Source organism: Scleropages formosus, chromosome 19 (assembly GCF_900964775.1).
Source record: "Scleropages formosus chromosome 19, fSclFor1.1, whole genome shotgun sequence".
NCBI lineage: Eukaryota > Metazoa > Chordata > Actinopteri > Osteoglossiformes > Osteoglossidae > Scleropages > Scleropages formosus.
Genome location: NC_041824.1, coordinates 21,772,214 through 21,788,435, shown reverse-complemented (window position 1 = coordinate 21,788,435; position 16,222 = coordinate 21,772,214). Strand labels below are relative to the sequence as shown.

General features: G+C 45.8%; 2 protein-coding genes across 3 annotated transcripts in view; one reads left to right on the top strand and one right to left on the bottom strand.

Annotated features, from left to right (window-relative positions):
• Positions 1-5,505, bottom strand: part of LOC108939350 (zinc finger protein 385A-like) — a 69,102-nt gene extending 63,597 nt beyond the window's left edge. Inside the window, exons 1-2 of the mRNA XM_018760618.2 lie at positions 5,439-5,505; positions 4,161-4,262 (exon numbers count right to left, since the gene is read on the bottom strand). The gene's annotated coding sequence lies outside the window, so the exon portion shown is untranslated. The remainder of the gene's footprint in view (positions 1-4,160; positions 4,263-5,438) is intronic.
• A 46-nt stretch (positions 5,506-5,551) lies between these two features.
• On the top strand, positions 5,552-8,253 carry birc5b (baculoviral IAP repeat containing 5b). Of its 2 annotated transcripts, none has more exons than XM_018760366.2 (5): positions 5,552-5,624; positions 5,809-5,974; positions 6,700-6,809; positions 7,793-7,910; positions 8,052-8,253. In XM_018760366.2, exons 2-5 carry the CDS (start codon positions 5,855-5,857, stop codon positions 8,142-8,144), a joined length of 441 nt encoding a protein of 146 aa, XP_018615882.1. In that variant the 5' UTR covers positions 5,552-5,624; positions 5,809-5,854; the 3' UTR covers positions 8,145-8,253. The 2 variants fall into 2 exon arrangements, with proteins under 2 accessions (XP_018615882.1, XP_018615883.1); XM_018760367.2 differs by having other exon boundaries at positions 5,604-5,624; positions 5,822-5,974.
• Positions 8,254-16,222: the final 7,969 nt, after the last annotated feature.

Sequence of the window (16,222 nt, the reverse complement as noted above, 5' to 3'; positions counted from 1 at the left end):
AGGGTGCAGGGCTGAAGGGGGAGGGGACACACCCTGGACAGGATGCCAATCCATTGCAGGGCACCCCAAGCAGGACTTGAACCCCAGACCCGGCACAGAGCAGGCCCTGGCAAAACCTGCTGTGCCACCGAACCCCCCTGCTGTTTCACGGGATACTGCAATTATATTTTTGCATTTACCTCACACTTTTCTCCAAAGCACCTGGCCATACTAGCCTACCTACAACTATTGACCCATTTATATAGATGCATAACTTTACTGGAGCAAGTTAGGGTTAGTACCTTGCTCAAGGGTACTACAGCTGGAGGTGGGATTCAAACCTGCAACCTTTTGGGTCCAAAGACAGCAGCTCTAATCATTACACTGTCACCATCATAAAACAGCCATATGAAAACTGGAAGTTGCCCTTTCTGTTATAATAGACAGGGAAGTGCAACTAGGAAAATGCAGTACAAGTATGTAAAAAACAGGTAAAAATCATAATGAACTAAACAGTGGGAGGTTATTACAGAGGCAGCTAGTGCCATATAATTAGAGCTGCTTCTTTGGGGCCTAAAGGTTGCAGGTTCAAATTCCCCCTCCATCTGTAGGACTGTTGAGCAAGGTATTTACCCTAATTTGCTCCAGTAAAACCACCCAGTTGTAAATAATTGCAGATTAGGATATTGAATATTATTGAAAAAGGTAAATACACACACACACACACACACACACACACACACACACACACACACACTTTCTGAACCGCTTGTCCCATACGGGGTCAGGGGGAACCGGAGCCTGACCCGGCAACTCAGCGCGTAAGACTGGAGGGGGAGGGGACACACCCAGGACGGGACGCCAGTCCATCACAAGGCACCCCAAGCAGGACTTGAACCCCAGACCCACCAGAGAGCAGGACCTGATCCAACCCACTGCGCCACCACTCCAAAAGGGTAAATAACTGTAGTTATTTTAACAGTGTAAGTTGCTTTGGAGAAAAGCATCACCTAAATGAATAAATGTATTTCAAAAACAACATGGTTCCCCGCGACCCCGTATGGGACAGGCGGTTCTGAAAATGTGTGTGTGTATTTCATCAAATTAATGGACACATACACAGTCACAAACAAATAAAAGTGAATATGTGCACAATGAATTTTTAATGGTTTCCTTCAACCACTTTGGATCCACATCACCTAATATTCTAAGAGCATGTGAATTTATTTCTCCACCTGAAGGCGAGTGCTAAAATGCAGCCTTACCTCTCCTTCTGAAAAAGATTTCTCCATAGATATTTCATATTTCATTACCCTGCCTGCCAGAACAGTCAGATCTCTAAGACTCCGAGCGCTGCTCAGAGCTCAAACTGATTTTGTCGCTGTGTCCATTCACATCCAACGTAAGAGATTTTGCTCCAACAAGAACAATGTTTTTCATCTGAAATTTCAATATAAAAAAATCTTTTGCTGAAATAACCAGCATCTCTCGCGGCCCTGTAGTTTTCCAGGGATGAGCCCTGATCTGTTCACAGAGCTCAGACTTTCCGCTTGCCATGCTGCATCACTATACATACACATACTCAGCGCACACACATCCACAAAAACATACTCTACCATCTGCAACCTTTATTCTTCATTCCCCTCAGTCTCTTTCACTTAATTTTGTCTCTTTTAACCTGCTTCATTTGTCTTAACTTATTGCTTGCACCATGTGTGGCCAAGACATGTACCATACATCAACTGTTATTCCCATACATTCATCTCAACACCCTGGTGATGAATTTAGAAAGCTCTCGGAGAGGTCAGAGGTGAAGAGGCCTTGCGGGTGTGAGGATGAGCTTTCAATGATACTTCTTCATAATTCAGCACATGGCTGATGGCAGCACACAACTGGCTTCTGAGTCACTGCTGTCAGGGTTGGAGAAACCAAAATTACTCTGAGGACAAACTGACGGACTCCGAAAAACCCACTGGGAGCGAGTATCAGATTTCAAGGCAGCTGGCAGATGCGGCTAAATTTAGCATATCAATCATATATTAATACGTTTTAATGGCGTCGGTCAATTAATTTGAACACATCTACTGAACCGATTAAATTCTCAGACAATAATTTGTTAGCGTGTTTTCAGAGTTGTGTGTCTTTCATGGCACCATCTGTGTACTGTAACCAGTCCGTGAGTGTATACGTGTTATAGTGTGTCTTTAAAGAGTGTGTGGCTGCGTGGGCTTACGCCTGCGTGCGAGCGTGTGTGTGTGTGCGCGAAAAATGCTGATGTTGACTATCACTCTCTCGCATGCCACTGGCAAATTCACACCTGCGGTCGAAGGCAAATGGTGAAAAAAGGCTCCAGAGCCTTCGCCACCAGGTCCATGTTGGACTCTCACTCCCACCTCCATTTCAAACACTCCACCTCCCTCACAGCTCCACCTGGACCAGCAAACCAATTGCTTCAACCTGGTGCTTTCATACAGAGCAGGTGCTTTCAAAGCAGCACGGCTGCTGAGCTAAAGCCCATGAGCTCAGAAAAAAGAGAAACGCGGAAGTCACAGGTACAACACACCTTTACCAGGTCAAAGCCCTCATGCACGTTGGGGTGATCAACACTGGAAAAGTCACACGCTGCACCCAAACACCTTTGGACCCCTGGACTTCAGGTGGAGGAGGAACCTGGCTCCACGGTGGAGAACAACTCGGGATCAGGCTCATCTCACACGGACTTGTGTTAGCAGTGACAACCATTACAGTAACATAGTAAAAGCGCCAGTGACATAAAAGAAAGACCTGAAAGGTCCCCTCATCTTTTTTCACTTGGTTTTCAGAGTGTCGACCCTTCTGGAAAGCCTCATGACACCAATCATCTCTAAAAATTTTATCATACAACCTTAACAGCCTTCAAAATAAATGTAAATCTAAAACGTTAACAGCCAAAGTGGCGCATGTGAGTTTACTGCAGTAATACACTTCTTTCAGAAGAGTGTGCATCTTAAAAATTAAACTTCAAGCCAATACTGGAAAAGTATTGCTTGATATGTTAAAGAAAACATATTACTGGACAGAAAGGTTCAACTGAAAATTCTTTTGGCTACTTCAAAATTTAATTGGACTCTCTGAACTAATATGTGCTCACACTGAGAGAACAGAAAGCAATGGGTAAAAGTGTCTGTTCTTACCCAGGCTCCAAATTAACTGCTCCTCCATGTCTCCTAACCCCAGGTGTCTTCCTAGTCCTGCAGTATCCAGGATTTTACTGTGCCTAAAGTACTCCCTGAGAGAAAGACTCCTCATTGAAGACTGCTAAAGGACTCAGGGGGTGTTTGCTGCTCATGCACCTCAGCACCATGAAGAACTAGAAAGAAGGTACTGGGGATCCTAACGGATCCTGTCGTGCTAGACAAGGAGACAGCTGTAAGCACACACAGGCCCCCGTGCTCTTGCACCAACACGGAGATTCATGCCCTTGGAGAAGGAGAAACCAAATACACACACGCACACGCGCACACACACACACACACACGCTCTCTCTCTCTCCACCACTTCTGCCCTTATAAGAAACCAGAACAAGTGCGAGAGATTCCAGCAGCTAATCACACTGGGACTTTAATAACTGAGGACAACTGTGTGACAGAGAGGACAGCAGGGGACTGGGGGAGAGGGGTGGGTCAAGTGTCAGTGTGAAGAGCAGAGAGGCAGAAAAAGGCAGGCCAGAAGGAGGAGAAGAAGAAGAAAGTATCAAGGGCTGAGAACAAGAGTAAATCAATTAAATATGGCAGGGGTGGGACAAGAACTGCAATTTTCTGCCATTTCCCTATAAACACACATTCTTGAAGGTTCTGTGAGCATTAAAAGTAAATCAGTGTAACTGACCTCCAACAACCTGCTCCATTTGGGGGGAAAAAAAGAACAACCCATTGCAGCAATACCTTTAACACATTGCACCCCACCCCATCCCACCGCACTCTATAATAAACACATATCCAAGCTGGTGCAGAGACCAAGGGAGGGGGGAGAAAATTTGATGAAATACATTAAGTGGACATCAGAACTGGAGAGAAGAGAGGGTCAAAATAGCTGAGGGATATTACAAGAGGTGCAGTGACTGGGAGATTAAAATACCATGTTACTGTTCATTCGTGCAACAGCCCAATTGCAACCCTGGGCAGGTGCAGAGCACCTTGTACCTGTTTCACCTGAGCAGTGAACCATCCAGCACCATTAATCATGTCGGGTTGGATCATCAATTTTACCACCTTTCTCAGTTCTCTGGCCCAAATGCCGGTCATCTAAAGAGCACAGAAGGAAACAGCGGTCAAGGTCAGTCTCTTGATTTGAAAGTAACAAAGTCTTCGCAATCACACATCTATTCCTAATTTGAAAATAATACATTCTGCATGTCAGTTAGGTGATTAGATCATAACAGGTTGTCAGCATATGCATTCTGGTGGTCTTAACCGCAGACTGGCTGCAATCACACCACTTGCTTGGCAAATTTGTGGCTTCAAAACAGTGTAATTAAGTGATCTCAGAGTAAATCCCCCAGAGTGTGCAGAGTGTCCACGAAGGACGGACGGGAGCGTTCAGCAGTTTGGAGCAGTTTAGCACATTGCGACCGCCCAGCACATAAGAGTAGGGTTACAGAGAGAAGTTCCGTCTCAGTGACAAACTGACCTGCGGACAGGTGTGTGAAGTGCTGCCCGTTAAAGCAGTTACCTGGCGTTTCTCGACAACCACCCTGCCGTGTATTATTTACGTTTACTATTAAATTTATTAGTTTAACAGACGATTTCTCCAAAGATTTATACAAAATGTGTTTTGTATAAAATAGCATTCCAGGTGAAGTAGCTGTTGACAGAATGTCACAGTATTCAATCCAAAAAACAACCAAATGCATTGCAGAGGATTCTTTTCCAGCCAGGGGTGTGTACTAACACCATCCATGTCTATCAATGAAGATGGTAACGCAACATGTCACACACTCTATATCAGTCTGAGAAAAGTGAAGATTATTTAGTGCTTATTATTTTCAGTGAGCATCATGAAAAGCAAATGAAGACACCTGTTACAGCCAAGGTACAGGTTGTCCCCCCTAGTGACAGTGCTTACTCCGTGTGTGTGTGTGTGTGTGTGTGTGTGTGTGTGTGTGCGCGTGTGTGATACTAGGCCCTGGACCTGGCTGTGTCAGCACATGTTACATTTACTCTTTTAACTGACACTTTTCTCCAAAGCAACTCACAATGTTAAGTGCCCTTACAACTACTGATCCCTTTACAGTTGATTAATTCTCAGTGGGGCCAATGATTAGGGTAGTACCACTAGGTGACATTGATTGAACGGAACCTGTGAGCCAGGCTTGGGTCCAAAGACAGGAGCTCTAACCACTACAACACGCTGTGCCGTGTTCACCCCCTGAAGATCCGTCCTCCGATCGCCGTGTGTGGTGCTCGTGTGACACACCGTACCGTGTTGTACTCCGTTGTACTCCGTTTCCAACGTCCGAAAGCCGACTTCTCTTCGCGCCAAGCGCTCACACAACAGCGCATGCGCGCAGCGGCCCTGTGCTCGAGCCCCACATCCGGCTTGGACTTGGAGAAGGTGCTCGAACACCTGCTGAACCAGCGAGCGGACCTCGTCGAAACCATTATTAGGTGGGAGGGGCAACTAGGTTTCTTCAACTGATTCAATAAACTCAGATCTGGTTTGTAACTGGGCGGCTCAGCCAGTTACTTAATGCATGGGGGGGTCGATGTGAGATGGTTAAGGCAGTAATTTTTTTTTAAGAAAATATATACTATATACAGTTCCCTCTTTTTTTTTTTTTTTTAAATAAAGAAAAAATCCTTAGGTGCGAAAGACCACCAGAGTTTCGGCGGGCGTCATGGCCAGCGACGCCAGGGCTCTTCTTCACGCCTTCGGGGAGATGTACAGCTACGAGAAACGACTACAGACGTTCACCGAGTGGCCCTTTCGGGAGGACTGCCAGTGTACCCCCGAGCAGGTGGGTTCGCCGGGCGTTCTGAGTTCCGGGCTCCGGCCACGAGGGGGCGCCGCGACCGTCGCGCACCTGCACTTAAAGCACCGGCGTTGCCATCATCGCTAGCCGGACTCCGCTTTCCCGCGAAGCCTCTTCGCATTTGCTACGGTCAGTGAGAGAACTGGACTGGCAGCAGCAACGGCAGGCGTGGTGGTCTCCGCGCGGCGCGTCACGCGCTCCACTCCATGGCGTTCAGGTGAACTAGAGTTCTGAGGAAGCGCTGCTGTGTTTTGGGGAGTGAGAGCACTGCCTCTTTTTGAGCTGTAAGGGTAACGTTTAATAATAAGTTACTTCTCGTCCTTTCTTACTGCTGAGATGCGTGGAGGAGAGAGAAAACACTTCACGTCGCAGTGACGGACATAAACAGTGCACCGAGTTGCCTGACTGACTTGACTGCCCTGGTTTTGGGTCCCCGGATGCTGCGAAAAGCGCCCGGCGCTGGAGCGCGACACGACACATTTACATTAACTTGGTAGACGCTTTTCTCCAAAGCGACTTACAATGGATACTATGTAGTGTTATCAGCCCACACACCTTGTTCGCCAAGGTGACTTACACGGGTAGATGCACTACATGTAATAATGAATAATGGGTCACTCATCCATACATCACACGTCACGTGGACGTGGTGGCGCGCGAGCGCGGTTGCCGACACACAGAGCGGGTCTCCGCTTCCTCCTCCTCCCCAGATGGCCAAAGCGGGCTTTGTTCACTGCCCCAGCGAGAACGAACCCGATGTGGTCTGCTGCTTCTTCTGCCTCAAGGAGCTGGAGGGCTGGGAGCCGGAAGACAACCCCTGGTACGTGGCGCCTGCTGTGCTCGTCTCCATCGCCGCTCCACGTGGTGCACGCACGGAGTCGGGTTCCAGACCCTTCGCTTCCCTTTCAACTTGGAGTTGCATCTCTCACGGGATAGAGGTGTCTGCATCCCCACACAAGTCATTTTCAAACTTCTTGGAAGGTCTGCCCTTCTCACTGTGTAGCTGGGAGTGTAGCACTTACAGGTGATCCCCTTTTGGACCTGAAGGTTGTAGGTTCGAATCCCACTTCTAACTGTAGTACCCCTGAGCAAGGTACTTACCCTGAATTGCTCTGGTAAAATTACCTTGCTGTATACATGGGTAAATAACTAAGTGGCTTTGGAGAAAAGCATCACTTAAATAAAGGTAAGTGAAATCAAGTGAGTACAGTGTCAGTGTACTCTTTACTAGATGCTTTTCTCCAAAGTGATGTAAAATTACTATGTAGTATTCAGCTGCCTCCTTTTATCCAAGGTAATTTACAACGGTAGCTTCACGGTAGTGAACTACTACTGTATCATTCACCCATTTACGTAGCAGAGCAATGACTCATTTGTTTACATTTCTGAATTAGCGGACACTTGTCAATCCGAAGTGACTCACAACTCTGAGTAAACGGAAGTGTACTTCACTGCAGAGGTGTGGACGCTACAGTCACAGTCCAAAACCACATGGTACTTCTTTCTAGCATATATTAAATAAGTAGCTGCTTACAGAACTTATAGGAAGTCTTTTTTTTTCTTTAAAACATAATAGTGAAGGTTTATGGTGCAGATGCAAAATGGGTCAGTCACTAAAGCATTTGAAGAACTTGTGGTGTTTTTGTTTTTACTGTGGGAGGGAACTGGAGCTCCTGGAGGAAATCCATACGAATGCATCTATACAGACTTGAGTGAGGATTGAACCTACATCCAATTGCACAGCTCAGGCACTGAGAGGTACCGGCGCTGCCCACTGAGTAGTCTGTTAAATTTCGTTGCTAGGTCAGAGCATATCAAGCGCTCACCAAACTGTGGATTTCTGACCTTGAATAAAGACTTTAATGATCTCACCGTGATGGAGTTCTTCAAGCTGGAGCAGGAGAGGTTGACCACCCTCTTTGTGAGTTTCCTGTCCATGGCAGGAGTTTGATCTGTTCAATTTTTTTTCTCAGTTTCTATGGGATTTTAATATCTCATCTGACTGCTGTCATCTCGCTAAACTGCTGAGATGGTTTAATGTCCCTTCTGGATTCTTTTGCAGAAGAAGGCCCATCACCAGACGATGGCCCGTTTCCGTGATGAAGTGGAGCTGACCCATAAAAACCTGGACACGTTGTTCAGTTCTATATCGTAGGCAGTTTTACAGAAGTGTATAAAGGTGTTTTGTAAATGGGAAGTTTCTTATATTTGCAGCTATTTATAGTGTATTTTTGTCACTTTTCCAAGTTATGCGTTGTTGCAATAAAGGAATTTTACTCTGCGTTGATGCGTGATTAAGCAGTGCTCATTTCTGCCACAAGGTGGCGCCTCAGTCCTTATTATAACACACTTCCCAAATCTAAAGGGATCTGGGATCAGAAAGATGTCGTTCTATTTTGTGTGCTGGCAGTGTTTCTCCCCTCAAACATTTTGTGCCAACGAAATTGTCTTGGCTGAACTTGAAAGGCGAACCTTGCTTTTTATGTCCATTTTGCCCCTCCTGTGCTAAACCTTGACCCTGGACAGATGGCGTTCGAACCCTTCTCCCTTATTTCAGTACCAACTGTTGCCGTAGTAACATCTGTCACATTCGAGGAGCAGGGAGGAAAGGGGAAAGGTTTGGAACCGTCCTTTGGCAATGCACTGCGAGCAGTGGTTGAAGACACCAGCAAGGTTGATACCTCGAATAGACTCCTTTTGTTTTGTTCCATGAGTGGGGGGTATAGGCTTTGTGAAGGTGCTTAGCAATTAAGCTGCGTATGTAGTTATGAGGGTAGGTGAAACGCTTCTTCTTAGGAGACTATACAGCCAGTTGGGTTTGGGGGGGGGTTTGTATATAAAGTGAGGATTAGTGATTCTTCTCCCCCTCCCCTTCCTTCCCTGTCCTGGATTAATGTCTAATGCAGAACTGAGCTCTGATCAGCTGCTTAATTCTCTTTTATCCCTTGCAACCAAGCAAATAAAAATAAAATGAGACTTAAAAAAAAAAAAAAAAACCTGATATAAGAGGGGACAGGACTTTTTAAAAAATATTTCCAACTGATATCTTTTCAAACTTAATACTACCCCCCCTAAAGTTGGGGTTCCTGTAAATCTTTTGCCGTTGCACTACCTGTACTGTACTTCATGAGAAAGACTTTCATCTCTATTTGCTGCAGCATTTCATTGACTAAATTCCAGTGATTTCCGGCCACTTATTGAAATGAGTTTCTACTTAGCCGGTGTGTTACTCTCATTTCAGTTTGAGGGGTTTTTTTTGTGTGTATAATTTTTTTCCACTCTGCCTTAAACCGCCACACCGAAGAACTGGAATTGTCTTATGGAGTCCTGTGGTGAACAGGAAGTTGGTGTAACAGACTGGTTGGGAGGGGATCTTTTGAATCAGAACTGGATACGAGAGATTGGGGGGGCAGTTTCAGGGGGTCAGTGTCATCTCCAGATGAAGGAAACTGCAAGAACGCGTGTGTTTGGTTCTGATTCTGAGGATAGTAGTGGTAAAGTCAATACTTTATCAATGCATATTGCAGTGTCCTGTTATTTACCGTAGTATACTTCGGATTATTTAATCCTAATTTACCCGTCAGGTGGCATTTCCATTGGCTGATTATGAGGAATTGGGCCAAGCAAGGTTTCAGTGTCAGCAGTGTGTGCATGTGACAGATGGACAAACGGACAGACAGCTGTTACTAACGGAAAGTTCGTGACCTGGGACAGGGAGCGTCTGGCCCATCTGCTCCTCAAAACCTCATGCCCGTCCTCCATCTAACCGATCCTTCTAGCTCCATCTTCTGGTGCTTATTCAAGTCCACCTTTACATTCCTTTTACACCGCTTGGCCGCTACTTGAAGTTCATATACATTTCTTTACTTTATGGAACATCTTGTGGGGTCAATCTTGGTTGATGTAAATGTACCAACGACAATGTGTTTCTTCACAAAATACTGCAGTGGTACAAGTACTGGATGCTTGCGTGTGTGTGTGTGTGTGTGTGTGCAAAAGTGGTAGAATGAGCTCAGTGAGCCATCCCATTTGGTGACGCTGACCTTGTCTGATCCCTTTAATCCTGACACTCGCCCAACTTGATGTCACATTTCAGAAAGATGACAAGTAGAAGAATGTGCAGATCCACACATAATTCTTCTAACTGAAGCATGAAAGTTTCTTTTCCATCGAAGCTGTTCTGTCTGCAGGCTCTAGACAGGCCCTCCATCCTTTCCTTTGCTGTGCTTTTCTTCCAGAAAAGCTCCCATCTGTCCCTCTTTTGCCCCATTGTGGTGTGTCAAAGCTGGGAAACTTGCACAATGAAGTGGGCGTGCAGGGGGGATGGAGAGTAAACATGACAGCATCCAGATCCCATTAGAAGCTCTTTAACTTTGACGTCCCCTTGGTCTCTCAGTGTTGGGAGATCCCGGGCACGACCCTTGCCCTACCCCCTAATTTCACCTTTTCCTTCACTCCACACTCATTCCTCATCTCCTCGAAGTCGTCTGCATGTTCAGTTTTCTATGTTTACACACATTTCCAAATGTTTTCATCTCGCTATTTTAATGCCTTCTTTTGTTGAAACTGACTTATCAACATGCTGGCATTTAGCACTTCTTCTCCTTGATGGTTTTTTTGCCCTCCAAACACCCCATATTGCATGATAAAGTGGATTCTTGAAATCCACTTTTCTTTTATGTAATTAAAGTTATTTTAGTTGCATTTTCTATTACAAAGTATGAAATGCTAAAGGTCAAGTAAAATGCAGGGGATTAAAACTTACATAAATACTGTGGACATTATATAACAAACATGCAGGCATACAGTAGTACCCAAATGGTGAATTTTTGGCATGGAAATAAAGACTTTTGTTTCAGACTGGTACAAGAAAAAGATATCTTTCTTTGTGTATTCAGAGGCTATACAGAGCACATAGTACCAGGATTCTGTGCAAATGTAAAGATGTATGTTTAATAATTTTTAATAATTTCTTTACTGGAAAGGCCTTTATGCAGTTACTTGTGTGAAATATCATGGTTCATATGGTGGAATGTGGCAAGCTGACTGTACTCAAGAATCAAGTGTCTGCATCCAAATCTCTCTTGCTGTTGGTGTAATACACTCTTTGTGTTGTTCTCTGAGATGTACATTGCTTTGGAGATAATACACACACACACACACACACACACACACACACATCTAAAACTGCTTCTCCTAAGTGGGGTCACGGCAAACCAGAGCCTAACCTGGCAATACAGGGTGCAGGGCTGAAGGGGGAGGGGACACACCCAGGACGGGATGCCAGCCTGTCACAAGGCACCCAAAGCAGGACTCGAACCCCAGACCCACCAGAGAGCAGACTGGCATGGCCAAACCTGCCATGCCACTTCACACTTCACACCCTCTTGGAGATAATAAATAAAGGTGAATGTAATGTAAGATGGGTGGTTAATGATTAACCATCTGTGTCAATCACTAGCACTTAGAAAAGGGAGTGAATAGCAAACATTGTAGAGTTTCCAGACAACATCTTGACCCTCATGTTGGAAAACCATCTTAGCACGGTCCAGGAATTGACCCTAGCCAGTCGAGTCCCTTTGGAAACCCTGCACTGTGGGTCATTGTGTCCATAATAGGTTCTGTGCTGGGGAGGGAAACCTGTTGTGAGCTTTGCACCTCTTAATAGACAATGCCATTGCAGATTCTGCTCTTCCCCATCCTAAATATGGGTAAGTGTCTTTCTTCAGAATGCCATCAGTCTACTGTGAATTATCCGTAATCTTCTAAAGCCTTTTCATGCTTATATTCACAAGTCTTCTGTCCCACAATCCTCATCATACATACTGAATTGATTCTTGGACCTGCCTCTGTCTTGTTCCGGTGTCTGGACTTAAATTATGACCTGGGGTAAAAGTGAATGGAGTTATGAACACACATTATGAACGAACTTGTGGTCTCAGTTGTGTTTGCAAGTTGAGAATCCAGTGTGAATTGCTTTGACATCCCTTCTTTTGTTTATAGAGTAATACAGAAGAGAGTTTGTGGGATTTCCGCAATCCCCAACGCCACGTTTTTTTCTCAGCCGTACAATTTCAGTCCAGCCATCAAACACGGAAAGAGTTACTTTACATCACAGCTCATTTTTCAGCTCTGTAAAGTAAAACGTGAAGGAAACCAAACCAGCCACCAAACCAAATAGGTATTAAGTTGTGGGTTTTTTTTTTCTTGCAGAACAACCGCTTCATCTGATTGCTTTTTATAGATAAATAATTGCTCAAGAATATGACATATGTTCATGTATTAATGTATTTGCACCCAAAGTCATCAGAAATGTACATTTCCTTGTTGTTTTTCATGACTATCTGTCAACAGAGCTGGGCTTTCTGTCCAAATCACCGTGACTTAATGACTGGTGACACCCCTGTCGCTGCCCTCCTTGCCGACACACCCATCCCAAAGCTGGACAAACTGTGTACCTGAATGGATGCAGCGAGTGTGAGACGGTGCAATGAACTTCCCATCTTTATACAAACTACAGACTCCTCTACCTCTCTGCTCACCGCCAAAGTCTTGCGGTGCATGCGCCGGCGTGAACGTTACGCAGGAGGCGGGAGGATCGCAGTGTTAGCCTCAGCTTAAAAGCAGGGGATTATTGCAGCACAGACGCTGATTAAAACCTTCCAGCCTTCTGTAGCCCCATTAATACAATCTTAATCACAATGCTTTATCCCTCAGTCTCGCCCCTTTAGCTCAGGACCTTTCATTTAGAGTGGGCTGGTGTTGTTTGACCACTGGATTAGTGAGGCTGAGAGGAAATAAAGAGGGAGATGTCCACGCGGCTCTTAAATGCTGCGCCTTGTACTCCTCTGTCCCCTTTCTCCCTCTCTTCGTGTCTCTATATTCATCATAACCGTTTTAACATGACAGTTTTCCATTGTTCTGAGTAAAGAGTCCGTTAACTACGGCTATCGGATTTGAGGACTATTCTGTAAGGCAGAATGAAAACTACTCTAGGATATTATGGAGACTTTTACCATGTTACTGTTGACACAGTTACATGGTGTTTTTCTCCAAAGCAACTTACACTCATTTATATTTATTCATTTAGCTCAAACTTTCCCCAAAGCAGCTTATACTGATAGTCTACCTACAATTATTTACCCCTTTATACAGCTGGGTTATATTACTGGAGCAGTTTTAGGGCAAGTACCTTGGTTAGGGGTAGGGATTGAACCTGCAACCTTTGGGTCTAAAGAAAGCCATTCTAAGTTCTAACCCCTAAGCTACTAGCTATCCCCGGTTGTACAGGTGGGTAATTTTAGTATAAGTACCTTACTCAAGGGTACTATAGCCAGAGGTGGGATTCAAACCTGTGACCTTTGGGTCCAAACACAGCATCACTATGCTAGCAGCTGTCCTGTTCACGTGCACCAAAACCGTCGCTGTTCCCGGATATCACTTTGATTCACAGAGACTTCACCGTGTTATCGTTGTGAATGATGTTTCATCACATAGGTTGGGACTCCTGTGGGTCTAAAGGTGACACCCTTCATTTTGAGAAAACACAGTAGGTTTGTCACCATCCCCAATGTAATTGGCGAAGTGCAGAGAGGTGTTTTCAGGACAGGAACAGTGACATCGGCGCGTTATTGACGGTACCTGGACACCCGGTGCCGGTTTGCGCTGACCATAATTTCATAGTTTAGAACATCCCTGTGTTCTATCAACTCGCAGAGCATTTGTAATATATTTTTCTGTTTTTACACTTTCTTTCCCTTGTTTTACTTTGGCTTCTAAGACCAAAGCATTGAAAAAGGCAGAAAGAAGGAGCGATGGAAAATCATACAACCTCCCTGTCGTTGGACTACTTTTAAGGTCCAATTTGAGCCCTGGTCCACAAATATAGCTGTTTATTTAGTGCAAAGGGGGTGCAGTAGCGCAGTGGGTTTGACTGGGTCCTGCTCTTTGGTGGCTTTGGGGTTTGAGTCCTGCTTCGGGTGTCTTGTGATGGACTGGTGTCCCGTCTTGGGTGTATCCCCTCCCCCTCCAGCCCTGTGCCCTGTGGTGCCAGGTTAGGCTCTGGCTCACCGTGACCCTGCTTGGGACAAGCAGTTTCAGACTGTGTGTGTGTTTTTTCCACGCACACACAACCCAGGCCCCTCCCCCCACACCCCTATGTTCTTCTTATGCAGAACATGCAAGAAGCATCAACAAAAAGCAGGAGTACAACAACGCGTCCCCTTGTCCCCCCTCCACCTGCCTTGGGCTCTGTGTCTGTGTGGAGCTATGTGTCCCCGCAATTCCTCGAGGGGAGAGACCGACAGAGGAGTCACAGTGCTGGGGGGTGGGGGTGGGGGTGGGGGGGTTTCACCTCTCCTTCGCTCGCTCTCTTTTTCTATGCAGTTTGGCCCCAGCTGTCAGTCAGCCCCCGGTGGCCCCCCCAGCACAGTCCCCCGCTGTTCTCCCAGCTGCCTCTCCTCCCCGAACGAGCAGCCCAGCAACAATGAGGGTCGGAGGTCAAGAGAAAGAACAGGCTGCACTTACAATGGACCAGTGGCGCCCACAAAAACAATCATCCCCTTTTTCTCTCTGCCCTTTTCTCTCGCTCTCAGAACTGCAAAAGACAACCCGGAGAGGCGATGATTGGGGGGGTGGTGCATTACAATAACTGACCCTCAAGCACTTTTCGCCCTCCATTTCTGTTGCCAAAAGCACTAATATAATAAACACGCACACTCTTTCTCTCGCGCTCCCTACTTCATCTTTGCTCCCTGTCACCTCGCTCTTTGTCTCCCCGAAAACCCTTCCCATTCTCGGATATCGCTTTCAATATTTAACAAACCCTCGCTGGGCGAGTCACCCGCTGGTATCCTTTATTTGCCCAGTGACAAGCACATGCAGCGGCTGTAGTAAGAGGTTAACCTGAAGCTGGGCTCCCCGAAAAATGCTTCCGGAATTCTCTGTCACTGCAAAGTACTGCGCTTGAGACAGGGAGAGAGCAAGAGAGAGAGCGAGAGAGAGAGAGAGAGAGAGAGAGAGACATTGATACATCAACATAAGACAGTTATGTGGGATCTACAGGGCAGTTGCTTGTAGGAACAGCTAGTAGTGTAGTGGTTAGAGGTGCTGCCTGTGGACCTGCAGGTTGTTGGTTTGAATCCCTATCTCTAGCTATAGTATCCTTGAGTAAGGTACTTATTCTAAGTTCCCTAGCTGTACAAATGGGTCAATAATTCTAAGTTGCTTTGGAGAAAAGTGTCATCTAATGACTAAATGCAAATTCATCTGTAGTAACAGCTACTTCTTGGTTTATGTTCTCTGCCCTTTATAATGTTTTTTGAAAGTGTCTAGTGTGTGGTGTGCCTCTCAGCTGTTCTCCAGCCTCATATTCTCATGGCCCATTGTGAAAAGGGGATGAGGACCACCACCCCCCCCCGTCTTGGTCCTGTGCGTTCTGCTCAGTTTACGTTTTATTTTTGAATAGTCTCACTTTCATTAGACCTGGAAGAGTTTTCATAGTACCTCCTGCACCTTGCTGGAATTTTTTTTTTAAACAGTGGCATATAACATTCCTTCATGCACTGATGGAGGCACTATATACAGTTCATGAAAGTGAAAGGTTTGAGCTTTTTTGATTATCCTTTCATCTTCATTAACGGTTCATGCCTTTGTGGTTGCAGTGATCTTGTAAACCTCGCTGAGAATGGTAGTCAAGAGCGGGGCGATCACACAAGGCTGGTTTTCAGTCTGCTCATGTGGGAGCGATGTCATGCAGACTCTTCACAAATAAAAGTGGGACTGGTGCTATGATAATATAATAGGTCAGCCCACTGGGATGATGATATTATTATTATTATTATTATTATTATTATTATTGGGGGGGCACAGTGGCGCAGTGGGTTTGGCTGGGTCCTGCTCTCTGGTGGATCTGGGGTTTGAGTCCCACTTGGGGTGCCTTGTGATGGACTGGCATCCCGTCCTGGGTGTGTCCCCTCCCCCTCTAGCCTTGCACCCTGTGTTGCCAGGTTAGGCTCCGGCTACCCAAGACCCCCGTATGGGACAAGAGGTTCAGACAATGTGTGCGTGTGTGTGTGTGTTTGTTGTTGTTGTTGTTGCTACTTTGAAATGAGGAGTGGTTTAATAGTGACACAGCAAATAGTCCTGGTGCTTCTTCACAGCTGGACTACGTGATTGGATGTAGGTTCGACCCCTACTCAGTATGCGTGGAATTCAAGTGTTCTCCCTCTGTTT

Excerpts from the sequence above, each read along its gene's own strand:
- birc5b (XM_018760366.2), top strand. The coding sequence starts at position 5,855 with ATGGCCAGCGACGCCAGGGCTCTTCTTCACGCCTTCGGGGAGATGTAC. Across the intron at positions 5,975-6,699 it reads GCCAGTGTACCCCCGAGCAG|ATGGCCAAAGCGGGCTTTGT; the intron begins GTGGGTTCGCCG and ends CCTCCTCCCCAG. Across the intron at positions 6,810-7,792 it reads GAGCCGGAAGACAACCCCTG|GTCAGAGCATATCAAGCGCT; the intron begins GTACGTGGCGCC and ends TTTCGTTGCTAG.